The 24,564-nt window shown below is 40.7% G+C and overlaps 1 protein-coding gene across 1 annotated transcript in view; it reads left to right on the forward strand.

Moving 5' to 3' along the window:
* The window catches only part of PPP1R3A (protein phosphatase 1 regulatory subunit 3A), a 481,293-nt gene extending 461,592 nt beyond the window's left edge, over positions 1 to 19,701 (forward strand). The window contains exon 4 of the mRNA XM_078674365.1: positions 13,195 to 19,701. Within this exon, the coding sequence (XP_078530491.1) occupies positions 13,195 to 19,236 (6,042 nt within the window). The 3' untranslated portion in view covers positions 19,237 to 19,701. The remainder of the gene's footprint in view (positions 1 to 13,194) is intronic.
* Positions 19,702 to 24,564: the final 4,863 nt, after the last annotated feature.

The following is a 24,564-nucleotide window of genomic DNA, read 5'->3' on the forward strand; positions in this document are numbered from 1 at the left end:
TGTAGGGAACACCTCCCACCTACGCTTCCCTTGTGGATATGAATGATTGGGTTAGTGACATGTTCAACACATCTCTGTACAGCTTTTTTGGCACTAATACTCTTGAAAGCATGTCATTACTTTAAATGGTGTTTTTTTTTATTTAACCAGGTCAATGACACTTCTTACCACCCGCTCTCCAGCGATTAAACCAGATGACTTCAAAAGAAAAACATCTGGTAGAAACCATTAGTAACTGTCCAAAAGAAAATGCGAACACTACTCATTTCACTAACAATATTTTGGGTGGAGAACCTTTTCCGGCACAACAATAAAACTAAAGTAACACCGAGGACGCGCAAAACAGACACCTTCAGTTCTTCTGCTGGCTGAGCCTGTGCACTTGTGTATGGAGTTGTTACACGGGAGGAAATGCACCAAAAACTCAGATAGCCAAGAAGTTTTAAAAAGCATTTGCAATGCAATAGGACTCACATTTACGCGAGACCTATTGCATTGGAAATGGGAGTGCGGGCGGGCAGGCAAGAAGGCATGAACGAGAGGGGATGAGATGTCACAGACAGCGGGTGGGGTGGGGGGGAGACAGGGAAGACAATAATGTTTGGGTAAAGGGGCCAGTAGTCATGGAAAGATACAAATGAGGACATGGCCATCATGAGGAGGGACTATCAAGCCTAAAACCAATCAGAAGGCAGCATTTTGAACCTAAGCCATGGACGGAGAGTGGGCGGAGCTTCCACACTATACTGAATACTGAATGCCTCGCAAAGCGGTCAGAGCATGCGCTGCAACGCTAGGCTCGACCTAATGAGGGGAATTATGGGTTTTTAGTCAGTTATGGCATAATATATTTTAAAGTGGCTAGAAATAGGTAATATGTGAGATATTTACCTATTTTTAGCAACCCCTTTCAACATCTCTTTACTAAGGTTACCCAGCTCCTCCGTCAGTTATTATTTCATCAATTTTAAAACAGTAAATTCAAAGTATTTTTTCCCCAATATTTCATTTAAATGTGAGGAAGCAGATATTTTTGTTGCATCAGGACACTATTTAAGACTAATGAGCTGATGCTTCGACATTTATTTTATTTTTTTTAGTTTTTCTTACATCCTCTTAGGTTGCATCTACTTGTATGAATGCACACTGGGTTCAAAATATTTTTTATTGTGTTTTAAATAGCAGGACATGAAAAAATACATTTTATTATTATTTAAATGATGTTGCTTCGTATAATTTAGAAATGAGGGCAGTCAAGGTTAATTAATTAAAATATTTTAAAATAGGTAACATTGTAAATTAGACAGGAATATGAGGTTCCTATTTTAAAACAACAACATATGTCATGGATTACTCAATTTTCACAGACTCAGAACAATTTAAATGTATAATATAAGCAATTGAAAAGGAATGTGTTTGTGGGCTCTTTTCTTCCAGAAACTTCTAGAAGCAAGAAACATTTTCATGACATATGGATGCGTTAAGCATAAACAAGTGAATGATTCTATATCTGTCTTCTGCAGTAATGTGTCTACCAGTGCAGTAATATTCCATGAGTCGGGTGAACATTCTATTCCTTTATTTGAACCCTGTGATGTTCACAAGCGACAGTTATGGGAGAAGCTATAAAGATATGTATAGAGATATGTGGGAGGAAACTGTATTGAGGCTTATCTCAGGTACTAGCTATATAACTCCTGGCTAGATATTGACCAGCTCGGAGCTAGTCAAAATTCAGCATTTTCCAGTGTACAGCTGTCTGGTTTACAATAGTGGGCAATACATTTGATGGAGTGCTACATGCACAAGGATGCACATATGGGAAAACCAAAAACGTTTCTCCTACTTAAAACGAGGATTTTCCTGGTCTCAAGTTTGACGCTGCCACCAATTAAAGCCGCCCTTGAGAATAGGTGGCAGCGTCGTGTACAATGAGAGTTGCGGTGGAACACCCACCGCTCACCCACTGCACGCCCCTTTTGGGTGAAGTTTAGAGTGAAAGGGGCTTTATTCACAAGGCAGGGTTAAACCACTTAACGTGGCTTAAAGCCACTTAAGTGGCTTTAACGCTGCCTTGTGAATAAGGCACTGACCCTATCGCCACAGGAATGTCAGAAAAAGTGACGTTCCCGTGGCGATAGGGGCTTGAGAATATACCCCCATGTGTCTGAGTTCTGATATCACAAAGGGACTGACCCCCCTTCCAAAGTCTTTTAACTAATTCGCCCAGCAAACTTCTGTGCTTCACATGCTTGAAGTAACGTTTTTCTAGTTGGCAACTGAGGATTGGAGGTTTTATGTTGAGGAAAATCGTAGAACTAATTTTTTCAGGCATTCTGGAACTTTTTTCACAGAAGGCTTTGTGGATGTATCATATAACTTTGAATGTGATACTGGTTTCGACTAGTTGCCAGTGGAGAGGTGTCAGTGTAGATTTGATTCATCAGGCAGTCTTGTTTTGCCTTATATATTTTTAAGATTATTTTATAATTTGATAGTATTTCCCTGTTCAAATGCAAAGGGAATGTTTGTGGGCTTTCACTAGGAAGCATGTCAAAGAAAAAAATTTCACATCAACAAGCCAGGACTGTCCGTTTTATTCACTGAGCATTTCCCCGGTGGGCTGGAGACACTGGCGGCTGGTTTTGGGGGGCTGGAAGTTGGGATTCAGGAAAGAAAGAGGAGAGTCTGGAGAGATGATAAAGGAGGAAGGGGTCAGTGCTGGTTCGAGCTTGTCAGGGCTGCTTTTGGGTTCCAGTCCGGCCCTTGACATCCAGAAGGTTCGAGTTCCTCGGGTTTAACAAACCTGAGCGAACATTGTACCTTTGATTACAAGCAACCCAGCCCGTGCGGGCAATCTCAAAGGTATCAGGCGTTCCTCATGTATAAAAACCCTTCCAGGTGCACGAGGACACGGGTTGCAACAGCACAATAGAGTAGGAGCACTAGTGCGCATTGCTTTAACAATAACACAGAGATGTATGGGTGTGTATTTTACAGCCTAAATCATGGAGAAATGTGGAAAATATTATCACACGGAAACTACGTATTCGTATCACTTTATTTGTATGAGAGCTGATATTACAATGGCGTTACAAGCATGAGTGAGGAAACTACTAAGTCGGTTATAATAGTTCACTCTGACACAACACTCAATATTAGAGAAGGAACAGGGGGACATGAGAAACAGAGAAAAATAAACAGAAAAAGGCACAGAGTTAGAAACTGGAACTTTGAAAGAAACAAGAGATATTTCTGGAAATATGCAGTTAATGATGCATAAAGACAGATAGCAATTAATTAGCTCACTGAAAGGAGTGGAATAATACACAAGCTGATGCTTAGAGCCCAAATTTAGGAAAAAAATACATGTAAAATGATTTAACTTCACTGCATACTAAAACGTACTTTGAAACCTTATAATTATGTGCACTTGATCCCTATGATTAAAACAGCTTTCGTATATTAGAGTGGTGCTCAATTGTAAGAGATTAGGGCACCCATCGGAACAAAGTACCCTTTCTATAATTTTTATACTGAGAAAAATCATCATGTCTAAATTCAAATTAATTTGTTAACTTGCATTTCACACTCTGCTCTCCTTCTCTATGCTTGCTGATTCCTATATGGTTCGTGGTGCCTGTTTTCAGGTACAGTGCACAGGTTGAATATTTTGCATCTGTATCTTACATCTCTTGCTGCGTAGATTCATAATCATCTTGTACTTTCATGACTATTGCTCAGGACAGTGTGAATGCCAAAGAGGGCTACAAGCTGCTCACATTCGCGTGACAGCAAGCATTGTTCAATAGCCCAATTGCTAACTTTAATAAAGTACATGAGAAGCGAACAATGAGAGGCACTCCAGCTATTTCTTGGATCAACAACATACATATGTATCCCAAATACCTCAAATGTATGTGTGTGTGAGTGTGTTTATATATATAATAAACACACACACGCACACACACATATTAGAGGTGTTTCCAAAATGTATAAGGAGGTTAGCAATGTTCAGTTCTTCTTGGCACATATCATGTAGATTCGTCAAACGGGGCCAAAAAAGGAGGGGCCCCATAAATGGCTCTTCTAATTGTAACTCCAATAGAATTATTTGCTGCTCGGTAAAAAAATACTGATGATTGAAATGTTAGAGTAATGTACTCAAGGAAGTGTATTTACTTTAGTGTGAACCCATTCAGTCGTTTTCTGGTCTGGGCATGAAGAAATTACATTTGAGAGATATCTATACCATTAATGCTTTGATCGGTGGATTTGCTCATCCATGTTTGACTCGCAATTTCGATTAAAAAAACACAAAAGCACCCAATGGACATGGGAGCTTTCGGCCTGATTCATCATTCTCCCGTTTTGCGAGCCCCTAATAGTGATTAATAAGGAATCGCTATTAAGGACTTGCAAAACGGGATTCATGTAGGAATTGCAAAAAATATTGCGATTCCTACATGTTTCTTATTTGCGATTAGCAAATTGCTAATCGCAAATAAGGAATAACTCCCCATGCATTCCTATGGGCCTACAGGCCCATAGGAATGCATGGGGAGTTATTCCTTATTTGCGATTAGCAATTAGCTAATCGCAAATAAGGATGCGATTTCAAGGGTGCAGGGGTGTCCAAAGGACACCCTGTAGCACCCCTGAAATGTAATCTACATTGGTGTTGCGCACACACATGTCCACAGGACATGTGTGTGTGTGTAACATGCAACTTAGAAAAATGCATTTAAATGCATTTTTCTAAGTTTTTGCTATTTACCACGAGGTCTGACCTCTCGGTAAATAGCGGCCCAAAATTGCAATTTCGCAATTTTAAAATGATTCATGAATTGCATTTAAGGAATCTCAAATAGAGATTCCTTAAATGCAATTCTTCGCAAATGTGCGAATTCTTTAATAGCGAATTTTGCATTTGGGATGATGAATCCCAAATGCAAAAATTGCACTCGCTAAAGGCAAGATTCTGAGAATCTTGCCCTTTGCAAGTGCAATTTAGCTTGATGAATCAGGCTGATGTTCCCTTATTGTCCTTTGAAAATTTGCGGAACCAGTGCAGAGATTTCCAAATCTGGCATACTTTGATTGGCTGTCCATCACAGAAAAAAGTTCTGTTGCCGCAACCATTACCCAGCACAGTGCACTGAGCATTGCGGGTAAAATAAAAACAAAGAGTGCAAAAAGGGGTAATGTGAACCCTCTGATCATTAAAATAATATCTTTAAAAATATTGTTATTATGGGACTCCCAAATCCTGTGCTAGATTTATAAACCTTGACCCTTTTGCGGAGCCTCAGACCTTCCTATGGTTTCAGGACTCATAGCTGGCAAAGGATTTATGAGTTCTGAAAAACATTGATGCACTACAGATTTTTTAGACCAACACCCGCTGAGCGTGGCCTTCAGCCATGTACAATGGTGGATGACTGTCCGCAATGGAATAGCCTTGGAGCCTGGCCATGGGCTAGGCTCTAGAGCCAACTCCCACAGTGTGTAGAATGCGGGCTATTGTGTACAAGGCCTGCCGCGCAGAAAGGGTTTGCCCAGAATGGCAGTTTTCTGCAGGGTTTGGAAATAGGCCAGGTCCTACAGCCAACCCTTCTGTTGCCAACATCCACTGCACGCTTCTGCTGTCCACACACAGTGAGGATTGGAGCTAAAAAGGCAATTTGGCCACAGGATGTGGTCGACTCTTGCTGTACACAGGCAAAACCATATGTGGCAGGGGTTGATGGCCATGGTAGGGTGGGCGCATTATCTCAGAAATCCTTTTGGCCGCCCTCCAGAGTGAACTATCAAAGATCATGCGTAGTGGGGGTTAAGTGTCATAAGTGGGTTGAGTGCAGAACCAAGTGCAGGCTACAACCTGCGGCCAACAGCCATTTCATACAGCTGAAAGCTGTGCATTGTACGGTTGGGTGCCCAATACAGTTTGGGTGCAAAGCTTAGCTAAAGACAAGATAACCCTGGCTGCGCATGTCCAAAGACTGCATAGTGTGATAGTTGGCCTTAGAAAAGGAGGTTGTGTCCCGGGAACAGTTGATTGTGGTATATGATAGAAAAGATGAAATCCACTGAAAAATAAAAGCAAAAGAATAGTTATGTTTAACCTTAGCTTCATGACCTTATTGTACATTTAAAAAACACACAGTTAAAGTGCAGTTATGGTTACAAAACAAAATCTAAAAACCTTACATGAAGCATCAATCATAACATGTTAAATTATACCACTGAAGACATAATCTAATATAGGTCTGTTGGCATTCAACTGTGAACATCAAAACATTTAAAAAGAAGGAGAAGATGGACCTATGACCATGTGCCCCAGTGGCTAACTGCCTATGGATGAATTGGCGCTCCAGCAAAGCTTTGCTGCACTTGGCTGTAGACTGAGGGCCTAATTATGAGTCTGGTGGTCCGAGCAGACTTGTAAGGGTTGCGGTGATGGCAGTTTAACCACTTCTGCACCGGTGATCTGACTGCTACATCACAACTTTGGCGGTCGGACCACCCTTGCACCGCCGCAGCCATCAGATAAACGCCATTGTAAATGTAAATGTACAGGAATTTATATAGCGCAAATCACCAAGCGGTTTCTAAGCGCTTGCTTAGGGAACCCGTCCTGGTATTCCCCTGTGAGATAACCCCGGCAGGGTATCCGCAAGGTGAAAGCCAGGCATCCCGCCGCGAGGGGCCGTTGTGGAGATTAAGCAAGCTATTGCCCAGAGTCACAGAGTGTGAACCCGTGATTCGAGTAGGCACCGGAGCGAGAATTGTCGAGTCCATGGACATTTTAGGACTCAAGACCCCGCCGAGCCGGGAATTGAACCCTGGTCCCGGGCTGACCTCTGCTTCCAGGTCTGCCTCCTCTAACCAGTGAGCCACACTTCTCGCCATTCCATGGTAGAATTCTAAAAAGGGAAAACCAACGGCGGACTTGTAGGTCTGCACCTCACGCTTGTAAGTCTTGCGCACTAACTTTCCAACACCAGATGTTGTGTAGTGCATCTTAGTTCCAGATCCTTAATTGTAAGTGGGGGTGTGCCAGGTAATGAAGTCCAGACTCTTGCGTAGTTTCAAAATCTTTATTTCAATATATTCTTTTTTCTTTTTTTTGCAATAGCACATACAGCTTAGCCAATACGTTTCAACGTTTCATTCCTACATTAGGAACTCGTCAGGTGTAAAATAATATTCCAATTTCTAAGTCCAAAGGCTCGATGTATATTATGTAGTCTCCAAGTTATTCTGCTGGATGACGAAGGAATTCCTGGGTCATCATCATACCCAAAATTGGTAAACCTAAAATAAAGGTCAAGTTCTAAGTCCATAAGCCTCGAAACACAGTATGTAGTCTCCAACATATTCCGCTGGGTGATGTGGGAATTCCCAGGGTATCATCAAAACCAGAAAGGGGTAACCTCAATAAAGGTCCTGACAGCTCAGCGTCAACCGGCTCAGGTCCGCTGAGCTGCTAGGACCTTTTACCGAGGTTACCCTTTTCTGGTTTTGATGGCCATTTCCAGGTTGATGGTCCTTCTAGAGCTAGAGTGGTGGGAGGAGCTGTCAGCTGCACCTGAATATGGCTGTGCCTGGCCTTTCACAATGATGTCTCCATCCCCCTGGAGTGTGTCTGGAGCCAAGAGCAGGCAGAAAAAGAACATGTGCACTACAAAGACAATCCTTTGAGGAAAGCCTACTTCAATGGCCAAAAGGGGTATAAGCATTGGACCTAAACCCCAGACTTTTAGAACACTTCTGGGTCAAGAGGAACCTCTGGCAAGGAGAAGAGCTGAAGAGCAGTGAGGAGGAGTACTGACCCTTTGCCATGTGTTGCTTTGCTGAGTTGTCCTTCAGTTGCAGCTTCTGCTTTGGAGAGGAAAAGGACTGGACTTTGCTTTGTATCCTGCTTGTGAAGTTTCTCCAAGGGCTTGTTTGTGCTTGCCTCCTGTTGGAAGTCTCAGGGCCATCGAAAACTTCATCTGCAGCATCCCTGAACCGCACTGCTGGGAGTTCTGACCTGCCTTGTGATGCCACATCCAGTTCTGGGACCTTGGAGGTTGTTACTGCTGCAAAGACCTGCTTAAATCGATCAAAATTGACACATCACCCTTCCAGCACCTATTTTTGCAACGCAACACCACAGTGCGTGAGAAATTTCTATTCACCGCCGCCTTGTGACTGAAGAAATCGAGGCTGCACCTGTCAGCGGCTGAAGAAATAACAGCAGCCCGAGCTCAGTGCGCCGTGTCTCAGAAGACCGAAAACCCTGCACTTCGACGCAGACCCTGCTGTGCGGCTAAAGGAATCAACGCATCATGGGGCCGCGGCTGAATAAATCAATGCAGCGCATGTTTGCAGCTGCCACGTTAACTTCCGGTGCATCCGCATTTCCACACATTTCACCTATGCACCACGTTTTTCCGATGCATCACCCGCAGTCCAGAATCATCTTGGATTTCGATGCATCCCTTTCCTCTACAGTCCGGATTCGATGCAACACTTCTCCCACATGCAGCAGAACTGACGCATTGTCCCACGTGGACTCAGGAATCAACGCATTGCTGTGTTTTCTGACACTTCCCTCCTCTGTGGCTCTTTTGCCTTGTGGATTTTGAAGGGATGTATGACGTTAAAACGCATACTTTTACAACGCATACCGTTACAACGGGACTTTTACAACGCAAATACTATTACAACGCATGTATTTACAACGCATTTTTTTACAACGCAGGTACCTTTACAACGCATACCATTACAACGTAAGTATTGGTAAGTATATATAATTTGTTTAATTTTATATTATTTAAAATTAATATAATTTAATGTAATTGTATTTAATTTAATTTAATTTAATTTAATTTCATTTAATTAATTTAATTTAAATTTAATTTTATTTTATTTTTACCCTGTACCCCTTTACCCAAAAACCCAAAACTGACCCTGAACCCTAAAAATACCCCTTTACCCAAAAACCCAAAACTGACCCTGAACCCTAAAAATACCCTTTTACCCAAAAACCCCAAACTGACCCTGAACCTAAAAAATACCCCTTTACCCAAAAACTGAAAACTGACCCTAAACCCTAAAAATACCCCTTTACCCAAAAACTGAAAACTGACCCTGAACCCTAAAAATACCCCTTTACCCAAAAACTGAAAACTGACCCTAAACCCTAAAAATACCCCTTTACCCAAAAACTGAAAACTGACCCTGAACCCTAAAAATACCCCTTTACCCAAAAACCCAAAACTGACCCTGAACCCTAAAAATACCCCTTTACCCAAAAACTGAAAACTGACCCTGAACCCTAAAAATACCCCTTTACCCAAAAACTGAAAACTGACCCTAAACCCTAAAAATACCCCTTTACCCAAAAACTGAAAACTGACCCTGAACCCTAAAAATACCCCTTTACCCAAAAACCCAAAACTGACCCTGAACCCTAAAAATACCCCTTTACCCAAAAACCCAAAACTGACCCTGAACCCTAAAAATACCCTTTTACCCAAAAACCCAAAACTGACCCTGAACCCTAAAAATACCCCTTTACCCAAAAACCCAAAACTGACCCTGAACCCTAAAAATACCCCTTTACCCAAAAACCCAAAACTGACCCTGAACCCTAAAAATACCCCTTTAAAAAAAACCTAACATATAACATTTTAAATATAATTATATACTTACCAATACTTACATTGTAATGGTATGCTTTGTAAAAGTACCTGCGTTGTAAAAACATGCGTTGTAAATAAATGCGTTGTAATAGTATTTGCGTTGTAAAAGTTCCGTTGTAATGGTAGTGCGTTGTAAAAAATGCGTTGTAATGGGTGTATACCATTTTGAAGCATCAATGGTATTCTGTGTAAATCCACCGCACCCATAGAGTGCTATGTACAGAAATGCCTCAAACCTTTAAAAAGTGATATTTTGAGTTCTATATGTTGGATTTTTGTTGTTTTAGTCTTGTTTTGTTCCGATTAAAATTCCTAATTTTTCTAAATTAGTGTACTGTCCAGTTGTAGTCTTTTCACTGTGCTACTGTGTGTTATGTACAAATACTTTACACTTTGCCTCCGGGATAAGCCTGATTGCTCATACCAAGGGGGTGAGCAGGAGATATATGGGTGTGCAACTCCCTTATCCTGACTAGAAAGAAGTATCCCTACTTGGACAGGGTGTATACCACTGCCAATTAGAGACCCCCATTTTTAACAATAATAATATTTATTGGTATGAGCATGTGTAATTATTCTATGATGTTGTGCTTATAGGTGTTACTTATTAGAATACATCTTGTGGAGCATATGTAAAGCCCCTATTGCCATGGGAACGTCACTTTTTGTGATGTTCCCGTTCCAATAGGGGCCTTGCCTTATGTACAAGGCACCCATTCATGCAATGTTTAGCATGAAAGGGGCGTGCAGTGGGTGTTTTGGTGGGCGTTCCACCGCAACACCCATTGTATTTGACGCAGGCCCCTATGTACAAGGGTGGCGTACATAGGAGGCAGTGCCAAAATTAAGACCAGGAAAACCCTAGTCTTAAGGTAGCAAAACGAGAAGAAATGCATTATTTCTCCTTGTTTTTGCTTTTTCCACGTGCGCTGCCTTGTGCAGCACATATGGAAAAAACAAAATGCCATGGTTTGTTTATGTACAGGAAGGTATTCCTTCCTGTATTAAACAAACCTTTTTAAAAATGGCATTTTGTAACTTTCATGTGTGCTGCATGAAGCAGCACACATGAAAGTTACAAAAAGGCATTTTAGGATTGGTTATGTGCAGGAAAGTACACCTTCCTACACATAACCAATCCTCCCTGCACACAGACAGCCTTGCACTCTGGTGCAAGGGTGCCTGCGTTGGCTCTAAGCTGTGAAACATAGCGCCATCCCAGGGGGAAATGCAAGGCTGCACCACATCCTTGTAAATATGGTGCAGCCTTGCGTTTCTGACGTGGCTGAGCATGCGGTTAAGCCCAGGAGGCTAACGACATGCTCCGCCACTTCGTAGTACATATGGCCCTGTGAGTCATAAGTCATGTAATCCAGCTCTCGTGCTAATGGGGAGTTTCAGTGTCATTGCAACCACAAGGCAAAAGCCTGAATGGTATTTTAATGTCAACAGATTCCCTGGGCATATAGGACCATAATAAATTATGCATTTTTTCTGTCATTTCCCAGATTTTTTTCTGGTGTTTAGCTTGAAAATTATGTTTTTTAAAAACAGGGATCTATTGAATATAGAGGCACTCACTACTATTCTCTTTAGCGATCTGTAATAAAACGCAGTTAAGGTTGTAAAATTTAAGGGACCCACCATCTGCATTGTGACAAAGCTCATTCTGCTTGTTGACGCTGTTTACTGTAAGGTGTAGTGAGCAATAGGTACTGATTAGAATTACAATGTTTAGGTTTTATTTGCTTTGCATCAATAGGAAGACTTTTAACCCAAAGGACAATTGATTTACTCTGCAGAATGACTTGGTATTGTCATTAAGAAGAATTTCACAGAAAAAATATTTTTCCTTATTTTCCAAAGATCATTGAAATAACCATCTTATTTCACTGACTCTTTAAAATATGGATTCACACGTTTTTATACCACTGCTTTTTGGGGAATACCAGCATGCAAAAAAATAGTGTGTGTGGCTTGTGTTGTGTGTATGTGTTTGGACAAATAGATGTATAGATAGATAGGTACATAGACAGACAGACAGATAGATCTTATCTTAGGGGAGACTTATATAGCGCTCTGTCACCATAGGTTTCCTGGCGCTGATAGATAGATAGATAGACAGACAGACAGACAGACAGACAGGCAGGCAGGCAGGCAGGCAGGCAGACAGACAGACAGACAGACAGACAGACAGACAGACAGACAGACAGACAGACAGACAGACAGACAGACAGATAGATAGATAGATAGATAGATAGATAGATAGATAGATAGATAGATGCATATCTACAGTCGTCTTTGTAATTTTGCAGATAATGTTTACGACTAGGTGTATTTAATTAAGATTGCCCGCACTAGGAGTGCATAAACGGGTTTATTTGGATCCTAATTTGAAGGATGCTCCCTTTATCGACTGGAACAGTGTACCACTTTCACGTGAGAGTACAAACACACCCTATCTTTGAAAGCCACAGGCACAGCTGGCACGACAGCTGTGCAGTTGTCAAGTAACACGAGCCTTACAGTATGCGGGAAGAAGGTGAAATTGTTAAATTTACATATAATTACCGAGATCATGCAAATGTCAGCAGTGGGGAAATATAAAACACAGGCGTCTCACAGCTAAGCCCTGACAGTTGCCATCCCTGACAAGCTCAAAAACATTTGAGCACCAGTTGGCAGAGGGTCATTAAAACCGAACTGGCAGAGACATTAAGTCCCCCACATTCCTTTGAGTGACATTTTGCTATTAAAAGTTTGCCTGGGTTTATTCGGAAAGAGTGGCATTTTACAGTGGCAGCCCTAGGCCAGAGGGTCACTGTGGCTAAGTAGAGCCGGCGAGGGCGCTTTACGTTCTCTGCAATGTACACAACAGGTTTTCCATGTGACATGTGTTGTCCGAAGCCACCTGGACTAAGAACCAGCAGAACAAAAACTCAGGCCGTCAGCGAATATCTGCCAACTGCAGTGTGAAATGTGCATTCTGCTTCGGTTGTATCAGAAACATTCTTCTTTTCCGAAGAGAAAATAGGATAGTAAGGAGGTAGAGGGGGCTGTTTGGTAATCAGTGACCTGCAAATGCATCTCTTTTATTGAGACATATATAGGTTCCCAGCAGACGTCGGGCTTTCGGCAAACAATGGTTCTGCCCTTGAATGGACACATACTGGAGGGCGGGGTACCCTTTGTTCCCGCAAGATTGTTTTGGTTTCGTTCTGCATTGTGTAAAGGCACATTTCCAGTTTATTGTCCTCATGAATAAAACAATGTACTTTATTCCCTGCTCACTGCAGTTGCACAAAAAGGATATTTGCATATTTTATTAAATGCACACCATGAAGCACAATCCAAGCCACTGATTTAGAACATAATTTAACAGTGGCTTTGTAAGACTAAAAATAAAACATTCACCATTAACAATGAACGACTGCTCAGTATTATTCGCATCTGTTTAAAAGCTCCTTTTAATTGTTTTGTTTTTTTGATTCTATCGTTACAGCTCAGCCAGCACTTAATAAGAATTAGAGATGCTTCTTCTGGAGACAAAAAGACCCTAAGTGCATCAGAACACAACCATTTTTCAAGCGATGAACAGAGATGTGAGCAGGAGTTAACCCTTGAAGACACCAACACTGATTTGCGCCAAAACTCCCTCAATGTTTGCAGTTTTTTGAAGGACATTTTGGAAGATGACAAGCCACTGGCATATGACACGCATTTGGAGGAGTGTTATCTTGGCCAGCCGGATGACGTCGCAAAAATAGCAGGTTCTGCAGATAATATTCAACAGTATCTGCAATCCTGTGATGTGCAAACTAAGGGACATTTTCCAGAATCGGAGCAAAACCAATCTATTCTTGTTGCATATAGTGTCTCCGACAGGCAGGCGACTAGCACGGTGGATGGTTCAAAGGGTGACTTAGACAGGGACCCCAGCCATGCGGTGAATGAGAGCCTATCTATCAGTGAGGGTCTCAAGTCAACATCCCCTGACGCTTTCGAAGTCAGGAAAGACGCCCTCTCGCCAGAGTGCGGTGGACCAGAGCAATCTGGGGAAGACCTTGGTGGCAGTGCCAATCCACCCATCAGTCTGCACACAGAGGACCGCTCAGGAGCAACACCAGGTTCATTTCAAGCAGACCTTGCCAATGGGCAGAACGAGGAAACCATAGAGATGTCTGAAGAGACACGCGAGGGTGCGATCAGGGAACACGCTTTACACACAGCTGCATATCCAAGTGTGAGCAGCTGGACTGAATCTACAGAAACGTTTACATCTGAAAACAGTCTCACCCCAAATGCCACCTCTACCAGTAGTAATGCGAATGGGGAGGAGAGCCAAATAGAGTGTTCTCAGCTGTGTGCCATTAAAGAACAGGAGAGGTCCTGTCTATTAGAAATATATTGTTCCAATGTAAACACAGAGCACATACACAAGAATGATGAAGTGAGTGCAAATATGCTGCCGTCATTGACAGATGGCAAAGAAAGTCCTAGTGCAGTAAATACATATTCACAGTCAGAGGACAGCTGGATGATGACCCCTGCATCAGATGAGGGACGCGCCAACAAAGGGCAGGAACGAATGAGCTCTGCAACAGACCCCCACTGGAAAGGTGAATCAGATGAACGCAGCAATACTGGGAGAGAGACTGAAAGGAAAGACCCATTTTCTCTTGACAGTATGAAAACTATTCTTCCTTTTCACTGTGATTCAGTCTTTACAACACACAGGGTTCATTCTGCCCACAACACAGAAACAATACCATTTGCCAATAAAGAGGAGCAGGCCGCGGAAAACTTGTCTTCAACAGAGACAGAAAGTCAAAATGAAGGCGTGTCCGAAAGTATGTTTTTTGCCAAGGAAGAGGCCGAAAGGACTGTATCTGCCTCATTTTCTGCGCATGTAGAATGTGAAAAAGAAGGTCTAGCAGAAAGTATATCATTTGCCGTGGAAGTTAATAAAGAGAATATCGAAATCACAGTTTCTGAACACTTACAAAGTCAAAGTGATGAAACGGGAGAGGACTTATCTTTTGTCGAGGAAGATGATGAAGAAGATATTGTAACCTCATTGTTTAAACATAGAGAATGTAAAAAAGAAGGTGCAGCAGAAAATATAGCATTTGCTAGGGACGCTGATGAAGAAACTATGGCAATCTCAAAGTCTGAACACATCGAAACGCAAAACGAAGAAACAAAAGGCGATATACCATTTGTCATGGAAGGTGATGAGAAAGGTATTGTAATTTCACCTTCTGAAAATGAAGAAAGTGAAAAAGAAGGTCTAGCAGAAGGTGCATCATTTGCTAGGAAAGCCAATACAGAGATTTTAGAAATCTCAGCTTCTGGATACTTACAATGTCAAAACGAAGACGCAGAAAAGGAGGATATATCTTTTGTCAAGGAAGATAATCAGAATGATACAGTGACCTTATGTTTTAAACAGAGAGTATATGAAGAAGAAGGGGTGGAAGAAAATATATCTTTTCTCAGGCCAGATGATGAACAAACATTTAAATATTCAGCGGCCGAACACATAGGAAGTAAAAAAGAAGACCCAAAAGAAGATATATCTTTTGTCAGGGAAGGAGATCAAAAGGCTATTGTAATCTCATCTTCTCAACAAATAGATAGTGAAATAGAAGTTGTAGCAGAAAATATATATTTTTCCAGGGATGACAATGAAGAGACAATCAATATCACAACTACTCAACACAGAGAAAGTCGAAATGAAGATGCAGAAGAAGATATACCTGTTATTAAGGAAGACGATGAGAAGAATATTGTAATCTCATATTCTCAACACAAAGAAAGTGACAAAGATGTTTTAGTAGAAAATGCACCTTTTCCCAGGAAAGATAATGAGGAGAGAATGGCTGTCCCAGATTTTCAACACATAGAAAATGAAAATGAAGAAGCAGAAGAAGATATACCTGTTGCCAAGAAGGTAGATGAGAATAATATTGATCACCCACTCTCTGTAGAAAGGAAAAACGAAGGTGCAGAAGAAAACATATCTTTTGCCATGGAATACAATAAAAAGACAGTCCAAACCTGGGGTTCTCAAAACATAGGCATTCAGAATGAAAAAGCGGAAAAGGATATGGCTTTTGCTAAGGAAGCTGATAATGAGACTACTGCAATGTCATGTTCAGAACACATAGAGGTTGAAGATGAAGGCCTGGCAGAAATTATATTCTGTGACAAAAACAATGAAGAAGAGAAGATCGTAATCCTGGCTTCTGAACACGTAGAAAGCCAAAATAAAGAAGCAGAAGAGATATCCATTGCCAAGGAAGACGACATGAAAGATAATGTAACTGTATCTTTAGAGCACATAGAAGGTGAAAAAGAAGATGTGTCTGAAAATATATCTAGTGCCTTGAATGTAGTTGAAGATAATAATGAAATCTCACTTTATGAACACATAGAATGTAAAAATGAAGAAGATATAGCTATTGCCGAGGATGATGACATGAAATATATTGTAACTGCATCTTCTGAACACATAGAAGGTGAAAGAGACGATGTAGCTGAAAATATATCTTTTGCCATGAATCTAGATGAAGATAATAATGAAATCTCAGTTTCTGAACCCATAGAATGTCAAAATGAAGAAGCAGAAGATATATCTATTGCCAAGGACGATAGCATGAAATATATTGTACCTGCATCTTTTGACAATATAGAAGATGAAATAGAAGATGTAACTGAAAATATATCTTTCGACATGAATCTAGATGAAGATAATAATGAAATCTCAGTTTTTGAACATATAGAATGCCAAAATGAAGAAGCAGACGGTATATCTATTGCAAAGGAAGATGACATGAAAGATACTTTAACTGCATCTTCTGAGCAAATAGAAGGTGAAAGAGATGTAGCTGAAAATATATCTTTTGACATGGATCTAGATGAAGATAATAATAACATCTCAGTTTCTGAACCCATAGAATGTCAAAATGAAGAAGCAGAAGATATATTTATAGCCACGTACGATGACATGAAATATATTGTAACTGCATCTTCTGAGAATATAGAAGGTGAAAAAGAAGATGTAGCTGGAAATATATCTTTTGACATGAATCTAGATGAAGATAATAATGAAATCTCAGTTTCTGAACCCATAGAATGTCAAAATGAAGAAGCAGAAGATATATTTATAGCCAAGTATGATGACATTCAATATATTGTAACTGCATCTTCTGAGACTATAGAAGGTGAAAGAGAAGATGTAGCTGAAAATATATCTTTTGACCTGAATCTAGATGAAGATAATAATGAAATCTCAGTTTCTGAACCCATAGAATGTCAAAATGAAGAAGCAGAAGATATATCTATTGCCAAGGACGATGACATGAAATATATTGTAACCACATCTTCTGAGAATATAGAAGGTGAAAGAGAAGATGTAGCTGAAAATACATCTTTTGTCATGAATCTAGATGAAGATAGTAATGAAAGCTTAATTTCTGAACACACAGAATGTCAAAATGAAGAAACAGAAGATATATTTATAACCAAGTACGATGACATGAAATATATTGTAACTGCATATTCTGAGAATATAGAAGGTGAAAGAGAAGATGTAGCTGAAAATATACCTTTTGACATGAATCTAGATGAAGATAATAATGAAATCTCAGTTTCTGAACCCATAGAATGTCAAAATGAAGAAGCAGAAGATATGTTTATAGCCAAGTACAATGACATGAAATATATTGTAACTGCATCTTCTGAGAATATAGAAGGTGAAAGAGAAGATGTAGCGGAAAATATATCTTTTGACATGAATCTAGATGAAGATAATAATGAAATCTCAGTTTCTGAACCCATAGAATGTCAAAATGAAGAAGCAGAAGATATATCTATTGCCAATGACGATAGCATAAAAGATACTGTAACTGCATCTTCTGAGCAAATAGAAGATAAAGGAGATGTAGCTGAAAATACATCTTTTGTCACGAATCTAGATGAAGATAATAATGAAAGCTTAGTTTCTGAACACACAGAATTTCAAAATGAAGAAGCAGAAGATATATCTATTTCCAAGGACAATGGTCCAAAAGACATTGTAACTGAATCTTCGGAAAACATAGAACATAAAACAGAAGTTGCAGACTTTGCAGAAGACAATAAATCCTTTGCCACGGTAGACAATGAAGAAGCTCTCCAAATCTCTTCTTCTGAGTGCATAGAAAGTGAATATGCAGAAGCGGAAGAACACATAGGACGCCGAAATGTAGTTATGTCAACAACATTGAGCTTGCCACAGCTAGAATCCCTTTTCAAGTGTGTCAGAAGTGAGCAGCCAGAGTGTATGATGAGGAGTGACTCACACAGAACTGAACATATGGATATTTTGGATATCCAGGCAATGGAGACAGATTATAATGGAAATAAAGCAGAAATCACAAACAAAGAAACCAAAAGCCAAGAAATGTGGTCTGGGACCCCGGAAAGTTTGCACATGGGCCCTGTTGAGGAATTATACATATCACAAGAAACTGCTTCATTTGATGATTATGTTCTTGTTGACCCTTATATTGGAGAACAAGTGGAAGCCTGTACCTTTCTCTCAAATGAAACGCCATCTGAAGGTACTTTCGGTAACCTGTATGCAGATGTGAACGAGAAATGTAATGAAACAGTGAAAAGCGAAAGACACACAAGTGAAGGAACATTAACTGCAATGCAGGAGACAAAAAGAGGCATGATTCTAGATTTACACAATGATAATGTAAGCATAAGCTGTACCAACAAAAATCAAAATCAAGATAGTTTGAAGGTACACGTTGAAGAGAAATTGAAAAAAGACTCGATATCCAGTGTTGAGGTACAACAAAATACAACAGAGTCTAACATAACAAGTATTTCACCAAAAGATGAAATAACAGGACTAGTGCTTACAAAAGATGTGGTATTCCAGCAGGAGCTGTATATTGACGAATCCCCAGAACAGCAACAGCAAATCTTGGAAAAGCCAGCCAGTGAGGCTAGTTCTAGTTCAAGTAGTAGCAGCGATGTTAATCATCATCCGAAAACCTGGTTTATAAATGTTTCTGCGGAGTGCAACATGTCAGTTGGAAATTTTCCAGATCTACCTTCGCTTGACACGAAGGAACTTAGTAACAACAGTGATTTCCCACAGCCACTCTACAGACCTGAAGCATCTTTAGGGCCAATGATATTAATTAGTGAAGCAACAGATGAAAGAGAAGAGAGACTTTCTGACTCTGAGGAGCTGTTACCACCAACAGCATTGTTACAATTGCAAGGCGGCAAGCACCAGCAATTGCACCAAATACTGCATTCTGAATCTGTTTCTGACCCTAAAAATGTAGAGACTGGGCTATCAAATGAATCTGTCATTTTAAAATGTATCAGCTACAAAGTATTGTACTTCCTACTTTTCATGATGTTTGCTGTTATAATCTACCAGTGTGATTCACTGCTTTGCTCTGTTCTCTGTTTTTGCTCAATGTATTGGTTATTCTTTGAAGAAGACACCTACACAGAGTCTGTCAAAAAGCAGTAACTGCAAGATATTTTTCCTTTTTCCTCAGGGAAGAATGCATTGGATGTAGCGTGTAAATGTGTTAACAATGACGTTGTGAAAATTAACTGTTAAGGTCAATCATTTTTGTCTTCGGAATGATTTCCAGGCTGTGCCGTTTTGGTACTGGAAATTGCTCCTCTTTGCAGTCTATCAATAGATTGCAAACCAAAGTTTTTCTATTCTAGCCGCTGTCCCAGGGGTTCATATCCTAACATTAAGCTAAAAAAAGAAAATGTATTTAGGTGAAACCAGGGATTGTGGATATAAAATACTCATGATTTGTAGTTACCCACATCCTCCTAGGATTTCAAAATCTTAAACCCAACATTGTATTTATATCCAGTAATTCAAGTAGGAAAAGGGTACTTTTTAGTGGCAAGTGTACACACCCATCAAGCAAATGCTTTGCTTTTAAAAACACAATAAACGCCGTTTTAAAGCCATGATGTTTTTGTGCTATATAATAATGGCGCATTTGAAGAACGAAGACACATTTATCGGTGTGCCTCAGGGGATCAGCCCACAAGATCTTGCCTAAACTGAATCAGATTGCTGATCAACAGATCTCTAGAAATGGACAGAATCAAAATCACCAAAATATTTAGATTTTGAGAGAAGACATGAACCATCTGACCGAATTCTCCGGTCAAATTCTCAGTCCTCGCAACATCTTAGTGACAAATTAGTCATACTCTAAGATAAGGATTTTGCTAATTGGGTGCAGGGGCTCACAGAAGAAGAGACCATCTCCCGCCTCATCATTCCTTTACTTCATTGCTAGATACCAGTCATGCACTAGGTGGGCAAAGAAATGTCTTTACTCTTATATTGATATCGGTCTTTGTTGCTAACAGTTGCTTTCATAGCCAAGTCAGATAATTATTAACCCCTTGCTGCGGCGGCTATTCTGCCGCAGCGCTAAGGGGGAGGCGGGGCCGCGTGGTGCTCCTGTACTCGTGACGGAACTGCTCCGTCACGAGCCTCGGGTGGGCTGTGCTTGTGACGGAACGGTTCCGTCACGGCCCGCCCGCTCATCAGAACGCTCAGCGCAGGCACAGAATTTTCACCGCGCAGGCGAGCGGGCCATGACGGAACCGTTCCATCACCAGCACAGCCCACCCGGGCTCGTGACGGAACGGTTCCGTCACCAGCACGCAACGGGTTAAAGCAGACACATTGTACTCAATGTCTGCTGTATCGTCAAATTCATCTACCACCACACACCCTAAAGACGGGGATCCACTACAAAGTGCATAACTTGCTACCGCTATTTCCAAAAGATCTAGTCTGTTAACCTGATGAAATGTTAAAGATATGTCAGAACAATGACTACAGGCAAACGATGATATCTATCTAAACGTATTATGAACAGTGTGAATTCTGATACTCAATATTGGAGTTGAGCAGTTGCATAAATTATTTTCTTGTGTCGAACGCCCTCCCCCATAAGCGGTCTAAGAAAATCGTGGACAGATGTTGCTAATTTCACCTCAATCTAAATTGCTACCTTTGGAAAACAAATCTCCTCTTGATTCATTAGTCCACCATGGAGATTTCTCCAATAATCTCCTACTGTTTCGAATTTCATAACTATGCTCATTACCATGGAAGACAAAGTAAAGCCTAGCTGCCATACTTAGTATACTTGTGACAGGCACTGCTGACTTTACCTCCAATAAGAATTGCTTGACACGGAAATGTTATGTGTTAAGAACAGAAATATTTAAGTAGACCAGACACAGAGCATACTATGCCAAGGCCTAATAGGTCAGATTAAATCTAGGTTTATCAACATACACCATTGAAGCTTTTATTATCATCCGCAATTTATATATTACATACCAAATTCACCATTTTCTTAGTGCATTTTTTTCCCTTTCAACATAGCTTTTCTGCTGTCAAAAATATTTGCATTACTTATAATTTAGGGTTTCGTTCTATCAGTGTTGCCACTTTCTCCGCATGGAAGTGGATTTTTAACATTAGAGGAGATTGAGTTTTTTGAACAAAATGTAGGTCTTTCTCAAAACTGTTTCTCACATTCAGCTAACTATTATCTTAGAAGAAACCATTCGTACAGCCATGGTGAAATGTGTGCCTCCGAAATGACATCAATAGCCTCCATGATTGAAGCTCACATACATTCTGTCAGCAGTTTTTGTTTAGCTTAAGAAATGTGCCTTCCTCCAGCAAAACACCTTCAGACCCTAAACTACTTACCAATCGTTACGTTTAAAAAAAGCTTCCAATGGGCTCTGAGGTTTTTGAAAATCCAACATTGTGATGGAAGGCAAATTAACCTACTCCTGGTAAAACGTTCTTGACAACTGTAATGCATCCTTCTTAACACATTTGACAAAATTCGAGAAGAAGCCTAGTGGACTAAACATGTGATGCCTATGAATTGATATATTCGTCTTTAAGACTGAATTAAAGTATTTTCTATAGAGAACAAGGGAGATGTAAAGATGTGAGAAAGATTCTAGTGCCTGTGCCACAGTTTGAAACAGTTTATTTGATTTATTGAGGAGGGAGTGGCACCTTAGAGTGGTGGATTCACTCAAGATTCTTCAGTGGCAAGGTCAGTCAAGACTGGTCTAAAGGATGCAATCTAAAGTGTCAGAGTAGAAGGATGAATCATGCAGTTTGTGGTACAGCAAAGCTAGATGCTGAGATGAATGGGGGGACATGGAGAGCCCCTGACATCGTCGTTAATGAAGGGGAAGAGGCAAGTCTTGAGAGTTCTGTGAAATATGAGTAGAATCCCTGCTAGTTTCAGATGTTTTTGGTGGATCTTCCAGAGTGTAACACCTTGTATGTGGAGGGACCTAATCCTCGTTCCTCTGTACCTGGCTGGAGCTATTGATAAGGCTCATTATGAAGGAAGTTAGCTTGGGGAGACCAACCCTTTCTCCATTCACATTACCTTTGTACGAGGGGTATGGTTGTATTTAAAGGAATGTATTTTTGTGCAGTACTATAACACTGGACAAGAGAGAATTCAAGACAGTTTCTTGACACTCATCTATTGGAATTACTTAGCAAAATGTTAGCTTTGGTTGAGATAGTTTTATTTTGAATGAACAGCATGAGGTAATTGCTCCTCTTAGGCTTCTAAGCAGGAGCACTGAATGGGATCTCGTTTTTTATGTCCCAGTACATGGACATTTCTGACTTTAAGAGTGAGGCAGGAAGTATTGTAAGTTGCACAGTGAGAGGACATATTCTGTGCAAGGCTCTAATTGTTTTGCTGTTTGGAGAAGGTTGTCGGTAACTAACACATGTAGGTGTTCAAAGAGTTTGAATTACAATGAGAGAAGAAAACAGAAGATCTCATACAGGCAAGAATGGATTGTCAAAGTGATTAGGGTGAGGAATCTTGGAAACACCTGCTCAATTCAACTGTCAGGGTGTATAGGCTACTGTCTATATGAGACATGGTGCTAATATACTGCTGCAATGTCGGTGGTTTTCTTTTCTTTTAGTCTTGGAGGAATTTCTGAATTTGCCCATCTCATTCTGAAGAGGAAATTGTGTGATTTGCTTTATCCATTCCCTAATTGTCAAGTGTGGTTATCAGTTATCTATCTCACAGCATTTTCTGTGAAAAGTGATATCTTACTTGCGACTTAGGCATGCTTGCTGAATGTCCAAAAACAAGTTTTAACTACTCATGGAATATTGCTCGGTGAATTGAGTTTTTACATTTTATAAGAGGCTTACTGTGTGTATCAACACGGGCCTATTAGCTGCATACGGATATCCTGCAAATATATCTATGCTAGAAACAAACTGTACTGTTTCATGGCCTAGACCAAATAAGATGGCTGGATGGGCCACAGCGGCATTTGCTCAGTTAGAATAATATTTGGATTCCTAATTAATGCCTTAACAGCCAACTGCGCTGCTCTCAGGACCACACTTTGACCCATGAACCGGTTTTGTGTTGACCTTTCCCATTAAATGCAATATCATATAAATTAATAATAATAATAATAATGGGATTTCGACAGCGCTTAGCTACCTCCCGAGAGGTGTCCCTTTCAGTCGGTATCAAGCCCACCCGTCTAAGTGCAGTTTTCAAACTCTCCTATATCCTGATCTGACAAACCATGTTTGAAGTTTTTCCTGAATATTTCCTCTGACTGGGCCTGGCCCTGCAGAACTGCTAAAGCCAGAGAATTCCATAGTTTAGGTGCTACAAAGCCGCACAACTTTCCTCCCCTCCGTGCTCTCCTCACACTGGGCACTACAGCCACCCGCTCCCTTGCTGATCTCAGATCCCTCTGGGGTACTTAAGGTTTCACCAGTTGTTTCAGGTACTGAGGCCCTTTATTGTTCAAGGCTTTATAACAGAATCATAAGGCTTTAAACGCTGCTCTTTGTTTCACCGGAAGCCAGTGCAGCTGCCTAAGTGCGTCTTTCATGGTCGCCAGTCTAGGCAGACTCAAAGTAAGCCTTTCTGCCTAATTTTGGACTCTGCAATCTGTTGAGTCTACTTTGTGTCACTCCGAGGTATTACACAATTGCAGGAGTCCAACCTTGACACTATTATGGCCTGAACCACTATCCCCGATTCTGCTGGTAAGACACACTCATTTTTTTCTCAGCATTTTCAGAAGTTCACACAGTACCAAACAGAGTGCTAAAATCCAGCATCAATAGCACTGCAGAGTTGCCAGTGTCCAAAATGTAGTGCACAGAATCTTTCACCAATAATAGGGCAGACTCTGTACTGTATGTAGGAAGGAACCCAAATTACGTTTTATGGAGAACATTGTGGCTCTCTATAAAAGCCGAAATCTGTTTTATTGACAGCCTTCTCTGTAATTTTGGAAAAACGTGGGAGGAGCGAAACTGGACGATAATGTTCCGGCTAGCTGGGATCCAGGAGAGTCTTTTTCACGAGAGCAACCACTTGTGCATGCTTCCACCTTCTGATTACCTGGACAGAGTTTAAGGAGTTGTTGATCAATTCACTTAGGCCTGGATGAATAACCTCCAAGCCTTGTTCAAGATGGCCAGAGAAGTTAGGTTTCGAGGTGAGCCTGATTTTACTGACTCATATACGTCAATTCTTTCGCAACAATAAGTCTGAAACTATTCAACCTAGGGCTGTCTTCGGACCGTTTGAACCATCTGTCAAAACAAGGCACATCTCCAGCTTTCGCTGGAAATAAGTCATAAATAATGGCTACTGTACCCCAAAAAAAGTGTGCCAACATGTTGCAGCCTTCCTCTGTAGGGGTGGTGGATGCTGAAACAGTGGTAAGTGAAGACAGAGACTTCACCACCCTAAAAAGCTCA

Source organism: Lissotriton helveticus, chromosome 1_1 (genome assembly GCF_964261635.1).
Source record: "Lissotriton helveticus chromosome 1_1, aLisHel1.1, whole genome shotgun sequence".
NCBI classification, from domain to species: Eukaryota; Metazoa; Chordata; class Amphibia; order Caudata; family Salamandridae; genus Lissotriton; species Lissotriton helveticus.